This window comes from Neopelma chrysocephalum, unplaced genomic scaffold, assembly GCF_003984885.1.
Source record: "Neopelma chrysocephalum unplaced genomic scaffold, ASM398488v2 Primary Assembly neopelma1_61b, whole genome shotgun sequence".
Lineage (NCBI taxonomy): Eukaryota > Metazoa > Chordata > Aves > Passeriformes > Pipridae > Neopelma > Neopelma chrysocephalum.
Genome location: NW_020897717.1, coordinates 13,799,375 through 13,823,232, shown reverse-complemented (window position 1 = coordinate 13,823,232; position 23,858 = coordinate 13,799,375). Strand labels below are relative to the sequence as shown.

Here is a 23,858-nt window from a genome sequence, read left to right as displayed (position 1 = left end):
AAAGGGCAGTTTAAAATGTTTTACTGCACTACATACACAGAAATGCAACAAGGGCAGTGCACATGCTGTTGGCTTCCAAGAGCCTTTCTTCAGATTTTATTAGGATGAATAGATAAAAAATATTCCAAAATAGCCTGCCCTGCAGAGCTGGTCTTTCAGACAAACCTGAATGAAAACAATTATAGTCCTGCCACTGTTTCAAGGTGTGCACAAGCCTGCCAAGGCAGCAGTAGAATAAAGGTAAGTAATGTACTCAGGAAATGTGGCCATCTCAGTCTGACCCATATATTATCAATCTCACAAGCCCTGGCTTCAGAAAAAGGGATTTTCTTCGCAACGCTTTATTTCTTGAGATGGTTTATAAGGAGAAATCAAACCCTAATCCCTTGGACAAAAATTAAATGAAGCATAATCCATTTTATGAGTTACGGCAAAAAAACATTCTGGACAACATCAGGTTTTACTACATGTCATGGCTTTATGAAATGTATAAATGTTACTGTTCTATAAAATACATTTTTCATTCCAAAAGGCAAATTATAATTCATATTTATTCAGGACTTTCCTTTTTTAGTGTTTTAAACTTAACTTTTAGAAGAAAGACACGGGATTGCCAAATTAAAGGTTTATTATAGTGTTTTTATTAACAAACTTTCATTGGAAAGTTCTGGGCGCATTAACATAGGAGGCACATTGGCTTCGATGTTTGGCATTTGACAGTCAACAGAATTGCACTTCACTGCGATAGCCTTGCTACAACAGTGTGAACTTTCGCGGCAACCCTCGTGGCGAGCCTCTCTCACTGACCTACTCAGCAGGTGCTTTTTATCATTTTGGTCGGCCTTCAAAACCTGCTCATTCTGCAAAGAATGCTGATCTACCTTGCTCTCAGCTTTCTTTTTCTGCTTGGACAGAGAGGCTTTCTTGCTTTCAACCCCATTCGCTTCTGTACCACCCTTTTCATCACACTTGTCTGTCTGCTGACACAATCCCTTTTGGTTATTTGAGATGCTGTTCTCACATTCAGAGCAACGTACTATTAGAGGTCCTGCGTTTCGGCAGAGAAACTGTGAGGAGCTCATCACCTTTGGAACAGTTCTTACGTTTTCCTCTGGGTTTTGATGAGCGTGTGTATCTGTCCTGTTTATTCTTTGATGTGCCTGAAACTGTTGCATGGACTGGAGGAAAAAATTTTTAGGCAGAGAGTTCTGCGTCATCGTTCTTTTGAGCCTTCCTTGAAGGCAACTGCAGTGGAGGATATGCTGGACTGGATGTACATAACCTTCAGCAGCTTGCTGTAAAGCATTTATAGGAGCTACAGAACTCTGGATCTGTACAGTTCCCGGAGAAGGAGAACACTGGTAACAGAAGGTGTCACTTAACTGCTGACATGAGTGTGGACTCCACTTCACTGTCACTTGCTTATATGCATCAGGACAGCTGCACTGCCTGTTTTGAGAGAAAACTGGGCATATGGTGTGTTGGTCAATAGAAGTCTGCAGCACAGCTGAACCAGCAACATTTTTTATGCTTTTACTCACTTCACTATTATAGGCTGGATGCATTGGCACACACATGTTTTGGGGCCTGCTGCTGAAGAGCTCTGAGCAGATATGAGTTTCTTCATACGTCACCTTCTCTGCAGGGTTGCAGATACCGGTTTGTGACGCCAGGGGCTCAAGCTCATAGTGCTCGTGCTCCATTTCTGGTTTTTGACTTCTGGAGTCCAGCTGATACTTGCTAACAGGATGTGATTTATTTTGACCTCTGCCTCCCTGGCCTCCTGAAAAGGTCTGAGAGAAGGCATTACACCGCAATTTTTTTGGTAGTGGGATCTGGCCACAAGTGCCCTGGGGTCCAAGGCATCGGCACATGCACTGAAAGAAGAATGTTGCAAATGCCCAGCTAATGCACATTATAAGCATCATAAAAGTGCCAAGCTGCGTGTACGCCAACACTGTTGAGGGCATCATCATTGCTCCAGCTACAAATGTAGTCAAGGCAGCCATTGCAATAGCAGAACCCATACGGCTTAGAGAAAAAATGACTTTTCCCTCTCGGTCAGGGTCAGGGGCTAAGCGATAAGCCACTCCATAATGAACAGCAAAGTCTACTGATAAGCCAACGGCCACTGAAATTGTGACAGATTCTAACACATTTAGCTCCCATCCCAGAAGAACCAGAGAACCTACAGTGACGAAAATAGTTCCAGCTATTGAAACTATTGCATAGAGGCTTATGATTATATTCCAAGTTGTAAGAAGCATTACACTAAATGCAACAGCGACTGAAAGACCCATGGCAATCAGAGTACCGTCAGAAAGACTGTCCTGAAGATCATAAAATTCAAGGTTACTCACAAACCAACCATTGCTGAGACCTTCAGGAGCAGAACTAAGCTCATTTGAAATCCATGAGTCCACCTCTTTGTAGAACTGATGCATTTTCTCATAAGCCAGGGTGAAGAGGTAGGTGCTTTGGAACTCCAACACCACAGCCCTGATGGTGTCATTAAGGTCAAAGCGAGGCCCTGGGGTTTTGCTATCTAAATGGTACCCTGTGCTTCTTTCTAGCTCCATTATAGCTCTCTTGATACATAATTCAAAAACTTCTTGTTTGTATGGAAAGCTCCAGTGGCTGCAGCAGGGGTAAAGAGATGGCTCATCACAGTCTTGATTTTCCATCCACTGCTTAAATGTTTCAATGAAGCAGCTTGTGAAGTCTTGTTCTTCAGTCTGATAAAAAAAGGTTTGGTTTCTTAACTTCTGACAGAAACGTAAAATCCAGACCTGTGAAGCTGGGCTTGCAATATTAAAACTGGTATCTAGCTGCAGCTTTCCTTTGCTTTTAGGGTTTAAAGGGTCACCATTATCCTCAGGTGTCACACCCCAGATTACTGTAATGGGCATGTGGAGCTCCTCTCCATGGTGGACACGCTCAAACATAAAAAGTTTTTTGTATTCTGCATCATATCGCTCAAATGGGTGGGAAGACCTAAATACCTGAAACTCAGAGAGCTCCAGCGACGGCAGTTTCATCTTTGGATTTACACACACAATATATGCTCCACCAATTGTTAAGGCAAGGAACCAGAAAAGCCAAATATATCGAAATTTGATAACAATGCATGGCAAAACTTTTTCAAAAAATATCCTGGATGCTTCTGAAACTGCAAAAATAATCTTGTGGAACATTTGGCACAACACTGTCCAGCAGTTTTTGTTGTTGTATACCCTCTGCTGAGGTTTCTTAAAGCAACTGAAAATATTGAGAAGGTATCGTTCATGTAATACGACTACAGCAGGCAGCCATGTAACCATCAAAACGTAGTTCACCAAAATGGCAGTGCCAGCATAAACACCAAAACACCTGATTGCTGTGATATTGCTGACGTAATTCGCATAGAAGGCAGCAGCGGTTGTAAAACTCGTGACAAACATGGAAAGAGCAGCGTGCTGCAACGTGATGCTCACTGTCTCAGAGGTTCCAGCGTGAGGTTTATCAAACTTCGTGTAGTTCCAAACATCACATAAGACAAAAGCATCATCTGCTCCAATCCCAACAAGGATAATTAATGCCGTGAGATTCATGAATGGAAAGAACTCAAAATTAAATACTACCCGATAGAGAAAATAAGAAATAATCAAGGAACTAATTATTGCAAACATAGTCATCAGCGTGATAAACATGGACTTCGTGTACACACACATAACTAACAGAACAATTACAATGGCTATGGCAGGATACACGGTATCCATCAACAGGTAATCTTGAAACAACCTATGTTTTATTCCAAACTCAATCCCTGTGATGGTTGTTACACCATCAGAAGCGTTCCAGTTCTCAAAGTTATCTAGGTAAATACTCATCATGCTTTCCCCTTTCTCAGTTGGGGAGAAGAGCATGCTGTATTTTAAAGCTGGTAAGACATAGTCAGCTGTCTTTGGGCTTAGAAAATCCTTGTCCACTAGGTAGTGAAGGATCTGGTAAACAGCATTGTACTTGGTACATTTGCGAGGTACGTTTGTACACTTGAGTTGGTCCTTCCTTTTGGCATTCATATCCCAGCAATCTGGCCCCAGGGTTCCGTTGTAGTAGTATTTGGCACATGTGCGAAGCAGCTTTAGGGTGTGAGAGACGTCCCGTTCTACAATTTTTTGACACGATGACCTGTTGTTTAGAATAGCAATATAGTTGCCCAGTGTCCAGCTGGGACAGCACGAAGCAGCAGTGGCTCTCTGGCAAAGGTCACCAAACTGGGAATGGGATCTGATCTGTATAAAGACAGGCAGGGCAAACAGTCCAGTTTAAAGTAACAGTCCAAATTATTAGAAACGTTCACCCACAAAAAACCTCCAAACAAACAAAAAAACCCAACCCAATCCAACCCCTACTTCTCCCCAAAAACCCCCACAAAAACAACTGAAAATTATGAAAATTCAGTTTACGGTCCTTCTGTGTTAACATTTTAAATTCTTATTTCCACACACAACGTTTTTGATCCATATCCTCTTACATGCAGCAGACTAAACCAGCAGTAACTTGTCACAGTGGCATAGAATTGGCACAAGCATTAAGAGTATCCTATTTCTATTGTTTGAAGATGCACTGAGGTATTTTGTTTCTTTCTAGACTGAGGACAGTTAATTCTCTTCTGTTATCTCATGCTATATTCCTGAAAATAACCAATCAGCCATAAGTCAGTGAAGTTTCATTCTGCTTGGAATCATATTCTGAAGTTCCTAGGAGACTTACCAGCCAGAAAGAAAGGATGTGACAGACGACTTCCATCACCTGACCTCTCCTCTACAACCCTGACTTTATGACTCTCTTTTAGCTCTTGTGCAGCTGACAGACACTGCCCCCAACCTGCTCAGCCTGCCACCCAGGCACTGAATGTCCCTAAGTCATGCAGGATTTCCAAAGCACAAGATAATTCCACTGTCATGAAGCACCCCAAAATAAGCCCTGATGCACAGAGACAACAGTCGTGCCTCTGCATGCTGCACCCATGGTGGGACAAAGTCTAAAGAGTTGACTCAGGAGTGGAGTGGAGGAAGCTGCAGCAGCAGCAGCAAGGCCAGAGAAGTCATGGGGACAAGCAGACACCAGTGGCAAGTGCAGAGAGAGGAGAGTTGGGACATGGGGTAGGACTGCTGTTGTCAACTCAAGTGACTGCCCAAAGGTCAGGAACTCCTACCAGAGCTTTACAGAGATAATAGCAATTTTAACATCTTTGTTAAGGACTCTCCTGAACTGAATGAGCGTTAATCCCTTATGGGGATACTCTTCTTCTGCTTCAAGAATACTCCAGACTTAGCTGAAGTCAGTAAAAGCATGATTTAGCTAAATCACCGTAAGGTACTTCTATGCAAAACCGAATCAATAAAACAGAAGTGAAACTCTTAAGTAGCAAGGTTAGATAAGGGAAATTTTCTCAAGTTGAAAAAACTCAATCTTGGTAGGGCACAAGGAACACAAATGTTAAAAAACAGAATTTCCAGCCTGTTATATGTGACAAAGTAGAATTAGTCCTTATATAGCCTAATATGTATATAGACATATGTAAAAGTTCAGCCTTCACCAAGTTACACAGAATGAACACATATTAGTACAATCACGTTAATACAGCCACGTGCTTCAGTTTTCAGGATTGGGCCCTGAAACCATTATCTATGTATGCCTTAAATTTAGGTGAACTGAAGTAAACCACATAGTCTCTTTTTTTTTTCCTTCTTTTTTCTTCTGCAAAACTGCGCAGGTTTATTATTAGCAATCCTTTATAATGCACACAAAATGCACTTGGGGATTCTCACGGCAGTTATAAAAGCTTTAATATGGACTAAATTTTGTCAACCAATTTCTGAACAATAACAAACTGGCATTCTCAAAAAACAGGATAATTCAGATTTGATTGTTTCCAGATAAAAACACTCACACATGCAAACTCAGGAAAAACTGAACAACCCACTAAATAAAAGGAAGCACTGGAATAGCATATCTATGTTTTTCATGGCACATCTCCAGGTTAGTCCTATGAGGATATAATAGGCAAATTGGGAGGAAAGGTTTGTATTGTCTTCTCTATGTATTCAAGTTCAAGATGGGACAATGAGGTATATATACTGTTCTTCAACACTCGCTGCAGGCCATAAACATTCACTGCTAAAGTAACTGCTGCCAAAGATAAAGTAACATGAGCTGGCAGCTGGAAATTAGAAATTAAAATTTAGCTCCTGATAGCTCATTAAAATACTACGTAAAATGTTAATAGATTGTAGCATTGAGCTTTGTTGGTGATCCAAAAGAACTGAAAAGGTCATTTTGCTGTTGCCAGGCCTGGTCTGCCACTGGCAACATTTTAATTTATTTTGGAACAAGTAAGGAAACCAAGCAGTGCAACCTGCACACATGCTGCATCTGCGGGCAGATCTGCCCAAATGAATCTCCGCAGTAACAGACATTCACAAATACACAGTTTTGGGGAAGCAGTCTGAAGAGATAACACACAGTCTTTGAAGTTTATAAAATAACAGTTCATGGTTTATAGGGAAAACATTCTGCAATTAACAGGTAAAAAAAAAAAGGCTCGTCTTATCCAACTAGTAAAAAGTTAGAGCACCTCCTGTAACTATTTTGTATATAGAGTTTCCATGAAGATTATAGGACTACCATATGCTGAGCAGCTGCAGGATGGAGCCCCTAAGTGTAGTCAAAATAGTTACAAGCAGATGGGAATACAATTAACGCATGAGGATATACTGTTAGTTCCATGCTAAAGCTTAGTGCTGAAATCCTGCTTATCATCAGAAAAATACACAAATTCTAAGGTTTGGATTTGCAGAAAATAGTGTCTGATTTTCCCATCTTTGGGTGGAGAAAGGTCTGCCACTTATTTCAACAGAATTGTGGCTCTAGACAAGCTTGAATTCAACAGCAAAAATAACTACAGCCACAAGAGAGTTCATAAGACCAGAAGGTCACTGGAGTCATAGATTTCTTCCGATCACTGCAGCGCAAGTCAGCATCCTCCCTAGGGACTGGCTGCTACCAGAACTCAGCATTCACAAGTGGGGCATAGCACAGCACTTTGTGAGTTCTAAGAATTGTTAAAAGTCCTTGAAAACTGTTAGAAAGTGTTAAAATAATTTAAAAATGTTATTTGTAAGTAACAAGCATTTAAAAAAGAAATTATGAAAAAAGCCTCAGCCCTTTCTGAGCCCTGAATATCTAATTTTTATTATAAATTTACATACACAGACCAACAATGATCGCAAAACCTAACCATATCACTCTGTTTTGTAAACTAACTAGCTAAAAATCAATGTTGCTATCATGAGGCACTGTTACTCTGCTCAGTTGTGGTATTCAATTACTATATTCTGAAGTAAATTACAAGTAAATTACAAATAAAGATTCACAGAAACATTATTTGCAACAATTTCCTCTATAAATATCTACACAACTGTGGGTGTAGCTGAAATAGCTGAAATTTAATTTTCTGAAGTGCTCTTATTTCAAAGGAAGAGCTGGTTTTATGGATATAAGACGTGTGGTGCTTTCTTTTTGAAGTAAAGTAGTTTCATCCTTCCCTCAGAAAGCAAAGCAGCGTTTGAAATAATACATTATTATCAAAGTGTGCATATAGGGAGGAACAAAAGAAAAATTCCTCAAGAGTAATGCAATCATTACAGAGATTATTCTTCAGATGTAATTAACTGTCTTCTGTTAAATAGAATTATTATGTTTTTTTAATTCAGATTGCATTGCTTTGCAATGACCTATACTACCTGGGATTTACCTGCATCAGCTGCCTATGTTACTAAACTTCAACAGTTAAACACACAGATTAGTATCTCCTCCATAACTCTCAATTTTCACCCTTGTAAATTACTCCACTGAATCTCCTGATTGAACTGGCAGTATGATTACTCCCTAACTCAGTTCATGCAAAACTGAGATGGGTTAGTTTAAATACTGTACTTTGCTCTCACCTGGCTCATTCTGATCAAAAGAGATACAGGACAAGCACATGAGCCATCCTGTCAGTGCAATAATCTTTGATGGGGAAATAAGGAACACTTCATGAGGACATGAGGACAAAACCGACTTCCACCAAGTGAGGCCAACCAGGACAAAATGCCTGTCAGCAGAGTGCAAGGGAGATTCATTACACAATGTTTCACTACAGCTCAACATTTTAACAAAGCAAACGACAGCTGTTGTAGGGAAAACATTTGGAAATTTGCTAAATTAACACAGTTGTCTAAAAGGCAATGATAAACAACTCTAATAATGAAAATATTCTCATTAAATAAATGTGGTATAATACGAATTTGTTAATGATTACTTTTGTTCCGAAGGAGGAAAAAATGGAAATAAATAGATCAATATTAACAGAAGAAAACCATATTGCTTTATTTCCATGCAAATTCACCAATGCAAAAGTTCATGGCTACTCAGTGGTTCAAAGGAGTTCACTCCAGCAAGTGACAAGCTTATATTTTACAAATGTACTATTTGGATGCTTATTTTATTCTAGCCTTTGTCAGTTAACTTCCTTCAGTCAAAACCGGACACTGATTTCAATCAGAGCGCTAAATTACTTTGTAACACATGTAAAAGGTTGTACAATAACCTCTGAACCTGGCTATTCCAAAGGTTATTTCAACTATGCGGGTACCGAGTACAAGGAAAGTCAAGTAAAAATACATGGGGCCAGACAGACAACGACAAAATGTCATCTTTCACTTCCTCAGTTCTGAAGAAAAAACTAATATTTCTCTGTACACATCATTATCCACATCTAATTAAGTGGGCTATATTTCTAGCTACTGTATCTATGTTCTGTTGATGTCCACATGATCTCCATTCCAAACTAAGAGAAAAAAAACTGAGTGACCCCACTGGGTGCCAGAGAAAAGCGCATATGCTATGAGGATGCAGCTAGTTCACCTGAAGGGGAAAAAGCTAGGAAAATGAATTTTTTGCTGAGAAACAAGAACAAAACTCCATGGAATTATATTCTATGAAGAAACACACAGCGAATGTTAAAACAGTCCTTTCTGCAAAAAAATTTGAAGAAACCCTCCTCTACCCCATTCTGGATGTTATTAGTAGCAAAACCAAAGAAATTCCCCTATGTACTCTGATTTACAAATTGAAAATTGTTTTTTAACTTTGCCTGCGTGCTGACTGACTGACAGGATGGGAACAATGTGAAGTCCTCTCGTATGCTGGATGGCAACGGGCAGCAAAACAAAATTTCAAATACATGCTCCATATCTGCAAGTTAAACAAATTAAATGCCATATTTACTTACCCTCAAGTTATCTACATTGCACATTGACTTAATTGCATTCAAATTCCATAAATTCTCTCCTTCTGTTGATGTAAACACCACTCGTGAATAGCGATCACCTGAAATTACAAGGGGGGGGGGTTTATTGATTGTTTGGGTGTGCCTGGTATCAAAGGCTGAAGCAAAACCCCACTGTTCAAATGACATAGATGAAATCTTTGTCAGGTCATGGGAATTCACCTTCTTTTCAAGATGAGCTATTTATCTGTAAGACTTGCTCCACATGAAAGTTTCCATTTCCTTAAAGTGCTTACAGTAAATATGGCATCTTGAATACTATATACCACTTAGAAGCTCTACAGACTTCTATTCAAGCAAACTATCTTCTGAAATATGACAAACAAATAAAAATCAAAAGATCTAATCAGCAAACTATGAAATTCTTGGCACAGCATAATGGCAGTATGCTGATAATAGTAATCAAAGGCTGATTTAGTAAGTCATTTGGGAATATAAATAATAATTATAAAGCTGTTTCTACAAGAATGTTTTTGCTTTAGAAGCAAATGACTGGAGTGGAAATTGTTGTGATATCCTTGAGGCCATTTTTAAGAATTCCACAGTTTAGACACATAGAGCTTAAATTACAAATTAAATCGCATTTATCAGAAGACAGCTTTTAGGAAGGGAAATAATTACTTAGTGGCAGTGAGATCTGAATGCATAGCTCATGAGGGAAACAGATACAAACAGAAATATATGCTACTGCATAACACAATATGGTACTTTGGGTTAAAAAACATTATCACATTAATTAAAATATTCTAAAAAACCATAAGGCTTTTTCCCCACTGCCATGAATCTGCAGAATTTTTGCCTTCCACAAGACTGTAATGAAAAGACTCGACGGTTGTGCTTTATGATGTCAGACCATGCTTTAGGATCAAGGGAACTGAAATCTGCAGATCCTGGAGCAGACAAAGAAAGATACCAGGAATGACAAAAACGGGTCAAGAGGAAATCAACTGTTTTCTTTACATAATGGACTGGCAAATTTTCCCATAGAAGCACAATTCTTTCATGACTGCCACAACTGAGACTACACAGAAACAGCAGTGGAAAGAATGAGACTGAGGCTGTGCAGAAACAGAGGGCAGGATAAGAGGCGTTAATTCTCCTTCAAGTTGCAGTTAATGCTCAGCAGAGTTTCAAGTACATTTCCTCTTCCTTACTCATGATATGCTCAGTCTAATTCGGTTCTGCTCACATGAGCAGAAATGATGACCTTGCTCACATCCTGTCACTTAAATATAAGACCATACTAAAATTGAAAAAAAAAATAAAATCTGTTCTTCACCCCAGTTTTCACTGGCCATCCCTCTCTTAGATCAAGTAATATAAACAAATAATTTCACAATTATGTTTTTGTGCTCTCAGTCCTCACATATGGAAGTTGCCCCAAGTGCTCAAGTCGTTATATGAATAAAGGCAAGATCTACATCTGCTAATGCACGCTCTCTGCCAGAACAGGACTTATCAAAGTTCTGCAGTATGCCCTGTAAAAGGTCAATAGATTTCTTTGTCTTTTTTTGCCCTCTAGTTTGACTTGGTCAGCTTCATAAGCCCCCAGTGTTTTAAGGTGGGGATTTTTTATTTTTGTTTCTTTTAGGGTTTTTTTGGTGTGCACTTTTTTTCCCTAAACAAACCCCTAAATTCTCTACAAGATGACCAGTAGATGTCTTTTCAGATATACAGAGGAAAAGTATTTTGATTTAGGTTTTTTAGAACCAAGCTAATGGCACAGATAGAACACAACTTCTTCCTTAGAGTGAATTAAGCTCTACCTCTATAGTCACACACAAAGCACTGCTTTTACAATGATCAGCATCACCAAGAACTAATAAAATTCTTTACAGGAAATGGAAACACTTAAAGGAAGTGCTTTAAGTAAATACAGTTGCTTCCGAGGAAGAACCAATAGAAAATTTCAGCCCAATTTTCTCAAGAGTTCCGCACGCAGAAAGAAAGTGCTTATTGTGCATATATGTTAAGCAAAAAATATTTTCCTACATGGCATACAATGTATAGAAGAGTTCAGAAAACATTCAACTGACAGAAGTTTTTAATGTTCCTTACATCATTTCTTCACTTACTTGGAATATCACAGAAAAAGGTATCCTTGTGGAAGTTCCAGTCTGCTTGCCTCTTCTCTCTTTCATAGTGATCATCTGACCATCTGTCATCTTGATGACTAAACCAGAATAAATAGTTTTACCTTAACTTAGCAAAGGAATTGTTAAAAGAAGGAGTATTTAAACACGTCACACACCTTAACAGCTCTTACATATGATAAAACATATTTTTACCAATGTGCCTTTGATACACAAAAACTGAAACATTAATTTAATTTTTTCTTTAAATTAAGAGACTTTGAAGGAAATTACATCGAGTCTAATTCTCAAAATATCCATAACTCTAAGAGAAAATTAAAATGAAACACCTTTTAAGAGTTTGTGATGGGAAATATCTAGCCTGATTTGAAAGACCTTGAGAATTGTAGATGATCAGACTCAATATTTATTGAAATCAGCAGAAGTACATATATTAACTTCAAAGGGTACCAGCGCAAGCACTACGTACAAACAAAAAACACTAGTAAAATAAAATACATTTAAAATACAAATTCCTACCTTTTAGCTTGCTCATCTGCATATTTGAAAGGATAGTTTGCAAGTGTTGCTTTGTACCCTGTGTTTTTCACCATATTGTTCCACGTGACCAACCTCTGTCCTATGGCTGTCCCTCTTGGTTCAAAACCCTAAGAGGAGAAAATCACAAAATTCCATTAATAGTTTTCATTCTTTAGCTCAAATGGAAAAGCGGAAACACGATCAAAGTGATGGATAGTTTTCATTATGAAGCATAATTACTCCAGGCATCTACTTCTAAAGGTAAAATGCTTTATGACAGGTCAGACAAAATAATGACTGACTGTATAGAGTGACAAGGGATTAAGAATTCTTGCACGTACTACTTCTCTCCCCGAGAAGAGATGATTTAGTCTACCAAATGTTCAACACTTAGTTTTCAGAGTAAGGGCATTCTACAAAGTCCTCTTCATTATCTGAATTATCACTCTTTATTGATTGACTATGATTAAAAAACTCTAAAGTATATCTACTCTATTCCTCCAAGAGTAAGTCAAATCTTTACCTAATTTTAAAAGTGACATTGAAACAATTTTAACAACTTGACTGTTTTCAAGAAATATCCATTACATATGGATATGTACAGACACACATACTATACTAGAAATAACAATAACTTATAGGAACAGCATATTTTTATTTGAGGTTAATAATTAAATGCACTATTTTCAATAAAAACTCCTGAAAGTTACTCCTGGGTAAGACAGTTCAAGAAAAGTAAGAAATGAGCTCAGTATTTAATAGAATCTGATAAAAATTACGTTTAGTTTTCCAATATGGATATAATTTCATCTCCAGAAGGCCATTGGAATGCCCTTTCTTTAAATACTGGCCCTCACTCTTTGAAACCTGATTTAGAACGTATGGTCTATGTTGTACTGTGCCATACATCGAAAACTGGGATGAATTTACATTATCAATCTACAGCAGTTCTGCTAAAGGACATATGACCTTTCAATACCAAAATGCAGAGAGAATTTAAACTAGTGGATAACACTCTCTGATGGCCACTGCTGCTTTGTATCACCATTTGCTGCTCCCATGTCAAGATTTCGTACTTTTTTCTTTTTTAATTAGAGGAATTGCAAGGGTCTTTAACAACTAATTTTTTTTGTGGATTCATTAGACAGAATTGCTTCTGCAAGCTTACTACCAATTGAGTCTCTCTGTAAATTGTTTCCCAAACAGATTCATAGTACAGGGAACCTTTTCAGGCATACTAAGGCTCAGTTTTTCTCTCTGGGCAGATCTCAATTCAAGAGGAATCTACCAATCGCTGTATTTGCATTTGCTGTTTCCTGGCGTCACCAAAAAAACATCAAACAGAAAATGCTTATTAATTAATATTTACTTACGAGCAATGGATCAGAGAAATCTGGAAGGTCTGGAACTAATATTCCAACCAGGGCACACACCACAATTAACACAGTGCACATGCCCAGGACCACCACAGGCCAGTCTGCGATTAGCGCGGCATAACTGCAGGAGAAGGGCAGAGAGAGATGTTACAGAAATGAAAGTTATACACAAAATTAATCCACACTTCTCCAAAGAGCTGTGTTGAAACATTGACCTGTGTTCTTTGTTACTCTTACAGGAAATTAAGCTGGCTATCACTAATGGACAGAAGCCATTTGGAAACATTTTTTCCACACATTTGTTGGGGTTTTTTTCCTTTTTTTTAAAGTAAGAACCCCCCTCCAACTTTCTATCAAATCTCCTTAAAACTTTCTATTCTTATATAGAAAGCTTTTCATATCAGACTATTATTTTTTCCCCTCAGGATTCTGACAAAAATGCAGGCTTTATCTTAGATCTTCTTTGTCGTGCTACAAAGATGATTAACTATGGACTAAAACAGATATTTCTGTTGTTCAGTACATGTTCAGCATTTAAAACTGCCATAGCAATAATTCACATAAAATACTTTTACACAAAAAAATGCAAAAAAAAAAAAAGTGAATTGAAAACTGTTGCTTAAGATTAAATACAATTTTTTTATATAAATACTTTTTCCTTAACTTTGTGTTTGGCATGGATATTATCCATGATTGGAGATCACTAAAACTAGACACTTTTGTTAAAAATTTAATGATAGAAAGACATCACTATTTCTTTTTTGAAAACTTAAGCATTTTAAAGAAAAAAAAATCACTTTTAAAGTAGAACCCAAAAGAAAACATTTCTCCTATTTTTACAACAGTCATTAAAAAAATACTCAAGCCCATACTAATGATCCATGAAATCTCTTGTAAATTCAAAGATGCGAGGGAGCAGCAATACCATACATATACTAATCAGCATTAACTATCTAGTCTTCTAGCATAACATACATCCTTCCATTTTAACACCTAGTTCATTCTAAATATTAAGAGTGCAAGAATTTTTATATGCAAACCTAACTTTCATTAATTTTGTAAAATATTTTTATTTTTGTTAAATTCACAGAAAAGTATCAGAAATCAAGTGAGACCCAGAAATATTAATTTCTAAATAATTTTTCTTACAGTAAAGACTTGAATTCGTAGAGTTTATGTTTCAAAAACAACATTGTCTAAAGTAAAGAGAGTACAGGAAGTCTCATAAAGTTTAAAAGACATTAGAAAAATAATTACAAGCTATGAATCATTCTATATGGATGGTCTCTGTACACACTAAATATTGATCAAGAAGATCTACACTCTTACTTCCTCCTCAACTTACAAGCAGTGTAACCTGAAAGTTTATAGCTTTACTTATCCTTTAGTTGTTTCTGCTGTCTTAAAAGATCATGACTCTTTTTGAGTTTTAAGAGCAACTTATTAGCTTATCACAGTACAATTACCAGCTCTACAGAATTTTTCTGTACTGCTGCTAAGAAGGGAGGGAATGGCCATCTCTTCACTCCAGCAATGGTTTCCCAGCATTTTAACTGTAAAGTCAACAGCAGTGAGGAAGTTTATGGCTGACTTTCCATAGCATGTGAAAATAGGCACATATAGGGCTTTAAGTGCAGCTTTAAGGAGAAAGGAAGTCCAAAGCACTGGGTGTATCTCAATTTCCTATTAGGCAAAAATGAAATAATTCTTACATTCTCATACAAGAGGTTAATTAGTAAAGCTTGAAAAGCAATCTGAAGTTTAAATTTTTATTAAAGTGAATCACAAAGGGGCAGCTTGCCAAATGAGCAATTGTACAAAGTAGAAGTGAAGGGAAGTAAATGACCTAAGAGAGTTTTCCTATTTATAGGACTAAATGTTTTCATAAACACCAAGCTAGACTGACTAGCTATTACAGACATTTGCTCTGCAGTCATAAAAGTCATACCCAAAAGATTTATTTTCCTATTCGTCACTAGTGCCAGATTTACCACTTTGACATGTTGTCTCTACACTTCTACTCTCAGCTGAGCAGCTCTTAATTTGGTTAAATTCTTTCAGTCACTAGCTGTAAAAGAAACTATGTCCTAGGTAAAGTGTTTAACATAATAATAAGGCACAAACTGGAAACAGTAAATGCTTGTTTACACTTGCAAATTTGTTTTATTTCTTGTATCACAAACTGAAATTCAGATAAGCAAAGCTGACCTGAGCTGACAAAAAGGATTAGCCACACTAAATTTTACCTGTCTGAGCATTGTTTGGTGCTGCTGAGGGCTCTGGTTCCAACCAAGTTGCCTATAACCAGCCTCAACCTCAACCCACTATATGTGGCTGAACAGATGGCAGTTATTTTTCATCCATTAAAGAGCTATAAAATGAGCTTAATAACTTTTTCTTTTCTCCATGAAAAGTAAGCCACTGCCCTGATTCTGCGTAAATGACCACTCGCCTGAAAATGCCCGAGTCCAAGAGGAAAAAGCTTACATCAATTCCTCCGTCGAGGAATCACATTCAGAAAGGATATCCTTAGTGCTAAGCACATCCTTTAGTACTTTTCTAAATCAAGATAACACCTACTGCTTTTTGATGCCTAATTAAAACTATTTTTTGGTTGTGTAATGACCTAGACATGTAGCCACACTGATACCTTATCCTCTTTTTTTTTCCCCTCCAAACTATTCAAGCACTGAATGATGAATTCTCTTAAGTTTGACACTGACTGAAAGATCATTCTTTACACCATTTTGCCCCTGCTTTCAGTCTAGTTGTTAGAATGATACTACAACTTTTAGCTAGCTATGTACCATTAAAATGCATATAGCTTTCATTAATTTATTTCCTCCTGATGTTTTTCACATACTTAAAAACGGTTTGGTTTGGTTTTGGTTTTTTCTTAATGTTTTAATTAACTCAAAATGCTTAGGAGATACAGTAATTCAATCTGTATTTATCTCAGCTATTTAGCACCACTAAAAGCACCACTGGTTTCAAGCAATTTGCCCCAGGGTGATCCAAGATCTCAGATAGTTTCTTCAGAAGGAGAAGGCACAAAAGATATTGTTTAGTTTTCCTTCCCATTTTAAGCTACAGCATAATGCGTGGCTAATGTTAAACTTTTCAAATCAGCACCTGTATGCAGATGTACTCAACTTAAACCACTACTCACCCTCATATAGAGACAGAAATGTACCATATAAAGTGTCTGTATTGTAAAATGGTCACTAGAGCAACAGATATCTGTGTGACTGAATTCATAGAAACACACAGATTTATGTAACTCAAAACAGGTACTTAATAAACAGCCCTGTTCTTTACTGAAGGCAAATCTTGAAGACGGATTATGTTTTTAATATATTTTCACTTGAGATGGTTTCCTGTTGTCATTACTGTTGCATTGACAGCTTTAGATACGTTGCTCTGTTATTTTCTATGACCCTGCCATTCTTCAGAGCATATACAATCCAAACCTAGTGCATGGGGCTTCTGGTTTTAGAAGAAGAAAAAACTATTATGAAGTTTTCTGAACTTGTCTGTCAGGTTGATTTATCATTATTGATGATATGGCCAAGCCACTTCTCAGAGCAGCCCCTAATCAAAAAAGTACCGAGGCATGGAGTTTTCATACTAGTGTACATACACACAAAGAGAATGGTACAGATTGGAATAAAAATGCCATTAAACAGACAAAAACATGAAGCATTGAAATATGCACAGGTTTTTAAATTCTGGCCCAGTATTAATGAAGAGACTGCTTGCCTCTCCATAAATAGAGCACCTGAGTTTGGCCACCTTCTGCATTCTATCCCCTTCCTGCTCCCCCAGAATTCACAGATGTGTTACAATTAGGGAAGTTAAAGACCTTGTCCCTGTCTCTTTCTTCCAGTGTTTATTTAGGGACCCCTTGTAGATCAATTCTCCTAAATGTTGTTTGACCTTGCTGATGCTATCTGCCTCCACAATCTCCCGTGGCAGTTTCAGAAATTCACTACCTACTGCATGAAGAAGTACCTTTTTCTTTTAAAATCTATTTAATTTGATTGTTTACTACTTTCTTTGAATATTCCTTATTCTTGCATTGTGTGGGAAATAACATTCTGCAAACCTCACGTGTGACAGCACTGGACCTTACCTTTTTGGTAACTTGAATGGTCTGGCTGGCCTAAAAGGAGGAAAAAAGAGAGTAATTGAAAATATATGAAATATGCATGCACCTACCAATTTGTTTAATTCTTCCCATACATGGATAAGCAAATAAATGCTAAATATCAGATATTTTGGAATATGAATTATTTTGAAAGGCCCACAATCATATTCAATTCAGTCTTTGCAAACAAGTAATTCAGAGAATAATTACTGCTACAGACAGCTGGGTTTTCAAAAGTGGAGTTTTATGCAGCTGATTTTTGGGATTACTATTCCAGAGGCTTTTCCAGTTTTCAACAAGAGACCAAATAAAGTAACATAGTAAAAATTCAGTACCATTGAAAATCATGACAAAGTTTGCACATGATGGGAAAAGACAACCACAACACCCTGCTCTGACTTTGCAATCCACAAACCTTCTTAATTGACCTTTGTAATTCCATTATGAAAAATTATTTTGGCCATAAATTCTGTTTTGACATAATACAGGAAATAGAATGACAAAGAGTACCTCTCTAAAATAATTTTTATGCATGTTTTTCTTATTTCTTAAAAATCTAACATTATTTTGATGAGGAGATAGCAAACCCAAGTGAAAATTATTCTTATTTAGCAGTTCAGTGAGGACTATTGGATCAGTAAGTTTCACATATATTTCACTTAAAATAAAAAACTTCCATGAAGAATTTGCAAGTCCTTTCAAGAACTTCCTGTCTATGACTGCAATGTACAATCACTCCCAAGATGCAACCATACTATGCCTTCAGTTAAGTTATGGACTTGTCTCACCACCAAAGACATATTTAATATTACTCCTTTAAAAAAGTATAGAAAGCAATGAATAAAGAAACAGCTACTTGCGTAAAACAGATCACTTAGTAATTTTACACTGAGGTTGCCAAAAGCACAGATTTGTATGCTTTCACACCACTAGAATAACAGTTCAAACTTCAGGCTCCTCAGAGATTTTCAGAAAAGCTTAATTTAGTACACAGAAAATAAATTTGCTGTCCTTCAAAGCACGAGATTCAACACATTGGGTTGAAATCCTCATCCCGGGGAACCAAAACACTCTGGCATAATCATCTCAAGGTAGCTGAAACCATGCCCATACCAGGTGTGAGGACTGCTCAGATTGTATCTATCTCTAACTCTGAGCAACTGTAAGGTAAAGGTGAAATAATCCACAGAAATCTGAACCTGTGAAACGTAATGCTGTTATACCAAACAAAAAGTACAATCCAATGCAAACCAGCTCTTTATGCAGCATCAGGCCACTTCAGATACAGATTCAAAGCACTGTTAAATAACAGGATAGCAAAAGTGTGATGGAAATGCAATTGAGAACCGCTGTACAAAATAAGAATTCTATAAAAGCAAATTTCTATCAGCTGTAATTCACTGTTGTTTGGAAATGCTCCAACCCTATGCAGCTGTTGACTGGGACGTGCCTGTAGGTACTACACAGTAGTAAGAGTTGCTCCTTGCAGCCATGTGGAAGCTGGAGAAAAGCAGGAGAAAAGCAGAATAACCAATCTGCAGTTGCAGTAACTTGAGGATTAGGGAAGGGTATAGACAAAGATCCTCTGTTAAATCCAGCCACAAAAGTGAAGATTAAATTTATGAAGTGTCACCAACCCTCAGACTGCCAGTTCAAGATGCACAAATCGTACTGAACATACCCAATTTGTCACTTGATGCCAAAAACTTCTGGTACCACTACAAGAACAACAGATTCAGCAGCAGCCAAAATGTACAGAAACCCAAACTAACAGAGTTCTGAAATGGTTTTGCAACAGTAAGTTGCCTAAGCCTGAAAAGAAGTTGTGGCAGGTTCAAGGGACTGTTTGCCATCTGATCTACACCCTCAACCACAAAACCAACTTTTCTCAACTAAGGCCAGACCGGACCATAAGAAACTAGGTACTGAAGTCAGAACTCACTAAACTTGAATCTGATGTTATCAGTAACAGGATGTTGTATGAAGAGAAAAGCTTGAACAGACAAGACCTTTCATGCAGTAATTCAGCACCAATGCAGAGCACAAACTGAATGTGTGCCTCCACATCTCCATGGAAAAGGGAGTAAAGCTACAGAGTTGGGTATAACAGATTTTTGTAACTGCAGCACAGATTCTCGGGTTTACAGATGAGAGAGAAATATGAACAGATGTATTTACTGTTGTTCAAACATGAATTTCTAGATTTTATTTGTAAAGATCTGAATTTCCAAATATGCTCAGCCACTTTTGACAGTCAGTCTGTTTTCATCTGTGTCATAATGGGCCCTGCCATGAGCAACAACACCAGACAACAATGTGGCACATGCAACAGCCACCCAAGGATAACAGCTAGTACAAGCTTCATAATTATGCCAACTTGTATAAAGGTTTCTGTGACAATTCCAGTTTATATTAGCAGATAAAACAGCCTTCTGTACCCTTGGACTTTGTCAGTTTTAGTACTCGCTTTTAAAATGAAGTTAATCTTACAAGGTTGGAAAAACAAGCAGCTGCTCTAGCTGAGCATTCGCTCCCATAGAGGCAATGTTTGCTTCTGCACTGGGACTGAAGTGCTGCTACCCATATCATCATGCTCCTATATGATCATCACTGTGATCTCCATGGCTCTATAATGGGTTAGCTGGTTCATCCAGAGAGCCACAGCCACATCACTACGCACTGCCCCCTAGATCAAGGCTTTGCTCAGACAGCGAGGTCCCCACAAAGCTGGCAAGACACAGTTATTGGAAAGGACCAACATGTAACTGATAACACTCCAGGGATGATGCTGACACCTTCTCAGTGTACCTTCTTGTATATTCACTCTACACAGCCCTCCCAGCTCTTTCTGTATGCAAATTCTTAGTGGATAGGCATGTTTTAAATCTCTCTTTTCAAGCTTTAACCTGTCTTTCAAATACATCTCTGTAACTGAGATCTGGCAAAACAGATTTTCTAAACAGAATGTAAAATTTGTTTTAGACAGAACTTTCAAAAATTAACTTTGCCTAATTTGGTTTACACAAAAGGAGTAAAAATACCAACACGACCACTCCTTATCCTCCCCCTTTCCCATCAAAACCAAACTACATTCCCCTCTGTTTCCTCCACCTGCAAAATATATTCAGTGTTGAACAAATGATGATGATTAAGTTCTTCAAAGTTAGGGAGGGTTAAAGGTCACACCTGCTATCAAACTGTTTTGTTTCGAAAAGCATGCATTGAAAAAACCTGTGTACACCCGGGTGAATTCCAGCAGTGTAACCAATTCCTTGCAGCTGTTGTGATGACTCTATTATATTGGTCGATAGGAAAAGTTATCCCTGAAAACTATGCCCCAAAAATTCTTTAGTTATGCTCTAAAATACAGAAATGCATGGCAAAACCAGATCTTTCCCACTTAATTAATGCTGCCGTATCTAATTTCTGAAGTATTATACTTTCATTGAGCCAGTTTAAATAACACCACTAACCTCCAAAAAAAAGTGCAGACAAAAACCAATTCTCATTGGTTTTCATGAGAAAGAAATGTTGAATTCCATTATTTTGCTGGGACAAAAGCCAAGTTGATCTGTGTATTAAATTACCTCTGAACCTAGTTCTCACAAGCCTGACAGCAGAAAGTGACAATCACAGTTGTTTGTGACCAGACCAGCACAACCAAGTTATTGACATAAACTGCAGTCACTGATTAAAACCTAATACACTGTGCACCAAGGGGGGCAAAGGGAAAGGGGAAGAAAGGAACAAGTTCTATTCTACCACCATTTACTGTGACTGTCAGCCCCTGCCCAACAGATGCTTTGCTTCATCCTGTTCTTTCCCAACAGCAAGTTTTGTCTGAGCATGATACAATTAAGAAACACATAAAGAAAAGATAAACAGATTGGTTAAAACCCCCAGGTGTTTCTCAATATGAAATGTATTTCAGTTGACCAGCATCCTTCTGTCCAACACGGTGAAAAGGACCAGTGGTGTCTTTAAAAGGGGTTGCTGTAATATAAGCAAGTTTACTGTAGGAAATAACAGAGTATCGGAGGGATGGATCAGGGCACTGGTTTGGAGTGAACTGCTACAGCTCTAATATTCATCTTTTCAGACTAAATTAGCACTTAGCCTCTGTGTTTCTCCCAATATTTTGAACAGTGAGGTAATAGAAAACATTTGTACCTTTGTGTACATACCAAATTGAATAGGGTCAGTTCACACATATAAAAAATATCATTGCTTTACATATTTTTCAATCTGAGAAAGATGATGACTAGTGCTACAGCTTCCTAGAGGAGAACACGCTGTGCCACAGGGCAATATCCTGATTTCAGGTTCCCAATGAAGCCAATGTCTCCTTTTGGTTACAGCACTGAATCAGTTTTCACATGGAAGTTAATAGATTGGTATGGGCATATCAGAGAGTGGAGTTTGGTCTTAATTTCAAGAATCACAATGGAAAATTGTGGAAATCCTATGTATTATTAAATCTAGTTCTATAACTTTCATGTCATCTGGACATTACATGGCACAGAGCAATGTTTCATGAACATGTTCCTCAACACTGGACTGTTAAAAATGAATTTAACATTATGGATGATTTACTGCATTTGCAGGGTGCTTCATTAATCTAATGCATTTCAGGGAAACACAAGACTGAACACATCAGAGGACAACAAAAGTTTCTAGACATTCCAAGACATTCTTTTGCAGTTTCTTCACAAACTTCAGTTGTGAAACAGGTATCAATTTAAGTAACCCCTTTGCCTCACACCACAAGGAATCAATGCCTCCTGCTTCCTTAGCGGGTGCAAGAAACTCTGCAGAAGGGTTTCTATTCATTTCCATGAATAGAAAATTAGGAAAATGGGCTTACTTTGAAGAGAGTTTTCTAGCTGTTGTGAAGCAACCATAATTTTTAAAAAGTGTTAGCAGCTATCAATAACCTAACAGGTTGAAAGAGATATTAATACGATTTTGAAAAGGAACATTGCTGCTTACACTGATGGTACCTTTTTTTTTTTAAGAGTCAACACATTCCAAATCATATCTTCATACTAACTTATCCAAACAACACCTTCCTAAAATTCCTATTACAATTCTGGATATTGACCTGGCTAAACATTTGACTTCTGATTTATTTCATGTCACTTAGATGTAATTAATTTCTCTTTCACAGTGGGTAGATGTAGAGACTAGAACTCGGATATAGAATTTTTCCTCATTTTTCCTTGGAGGAACAACAAGATACTTAGACTTTAGGCTGAAATTAATGCCTGTGGGGTTACCACCCTGACACGAGGCAGCACAAAGGCATGGCCTGGGATTGTTGTGACCTATTTTAAGGTGTGAGGAAACTACTAACAGAATCAGATAAATCTAAAACACTCAGTATGGGTACTTCTCCTCTGTTTCATTCCTGGGAGAAAGCAGCTAAGGGAAGCAGAAAGCTGCTCTCCATATACAATATATATAATATCCAGCTGACTCCGGTGCTTTGCTGTAGCTGACTCTGGCTTCCGGCCCTGGCACTACCTCCCAGCTGGAACCAGCACTAATTGCACTGCCTGCCATCAAGAAGTTTATTAGGAACCTCCAGCTGGCTGGACTAGAAGCATCTCAAAAAGATACACACCTTTGCAAGGTACAAAGTCTTTTCCCATTTAATTGCAGGAACCGGTCTCTAATGGAGAAAGTACTGACTGCTGATAAATGCCATCCCTTGGCAAATCCAGCTGAGATCCATACTCAACGTTGTTTGGATATGAACAGTGACAGCCAACCATAATTTCAGGGCTCAAACCCAGGCTCAAGGGTAGTATGGAAATGGTTCCTGACAGCAACTTCACAGATTAGGAAAAGCCCAATTTTCCAAACAATCATTCAAAGACAACTGGTCAGGTGGTTGGTCTCTTTCATTTTGGTGCTGAGCTGTACAAAAGTTTGAAAATAAATGTATACATTACAGCTACTTATCATAAAGGTGTCAGAGGCATGTAAAGCAATCACTGACAGTACTGCAGATACACAACAGCAGCAGAAGCAATCGTGACAACTGCTCTAGCAAAACAGGGTCCAGAGTAAATGAAAATTGTAGACATTGCAGTAAATGCGCAACACCTTCAGTTTCTGGCAATTCAGACAAACACTGAGAGTCTCACATAATCTTAATTCTACTTTCCCTCCTGTAGGTATTTCTAAGAGGAATGTATTATTTCTCTTGATACAAATAATATCACACCCATAAAAACACATAGCATACTTGTGAAACAGTGTACTCTTTAGGATGGAAACTATATCTATCTTCTTTCTGAAGCACCTTGTATACCACAGGTGCCTAAACATACTGATACAAA

General features: G+C 37.8%; 1 protein-coding gene across 3 annotated transcripts in view; it reads right to left on the bottom strand.

Annotated features, from left to right (window-relative positions):
• Positions 1 to 618: 618 nt before the first annotated feature.
• The window catches only part of DISP1 (dispatched RND transporter family member 1), a 90,152-nt gene continuing 66,912 nt past the window's right edge, over positions 619 to 23,858 (bottom strand). For all 3 annotated transcript variants that reach the window (XM_027681886.1, XM_027681884.1, XM_027681885.1), the window contains 6 exons: positions 17,500 to 17,529; positions 13,365 to 13,488; positions 11,992 to 12,119; positions 11,455 to 11,552; positions 9,323 to 9,420; positions 619 to 4,274 (listed from right to left, as the gene is read on the bottom strand). In XM_027681886.1, the coding sequence (XP_027537687.1) occupies positions 630 to 4,274; positions 9,323 to 9,420; positions 11,455 to 11,552; positions 11,992 to 12,119; positions 13,365 to 13,488; positions 17,500 to 17,529 (4,123 nt within the window). In that variant the 3' untranslated portion in view covers positions 619 to 629. The remainder of the gene's footprint in view (positions 4,275 to 9,322; positions 9,421 to 11,454; positions 11,553 to 11,991; positions 12,120 to 13,364; positions 13,489 to 17,499; positions 17,530 to 23,858) is intronic.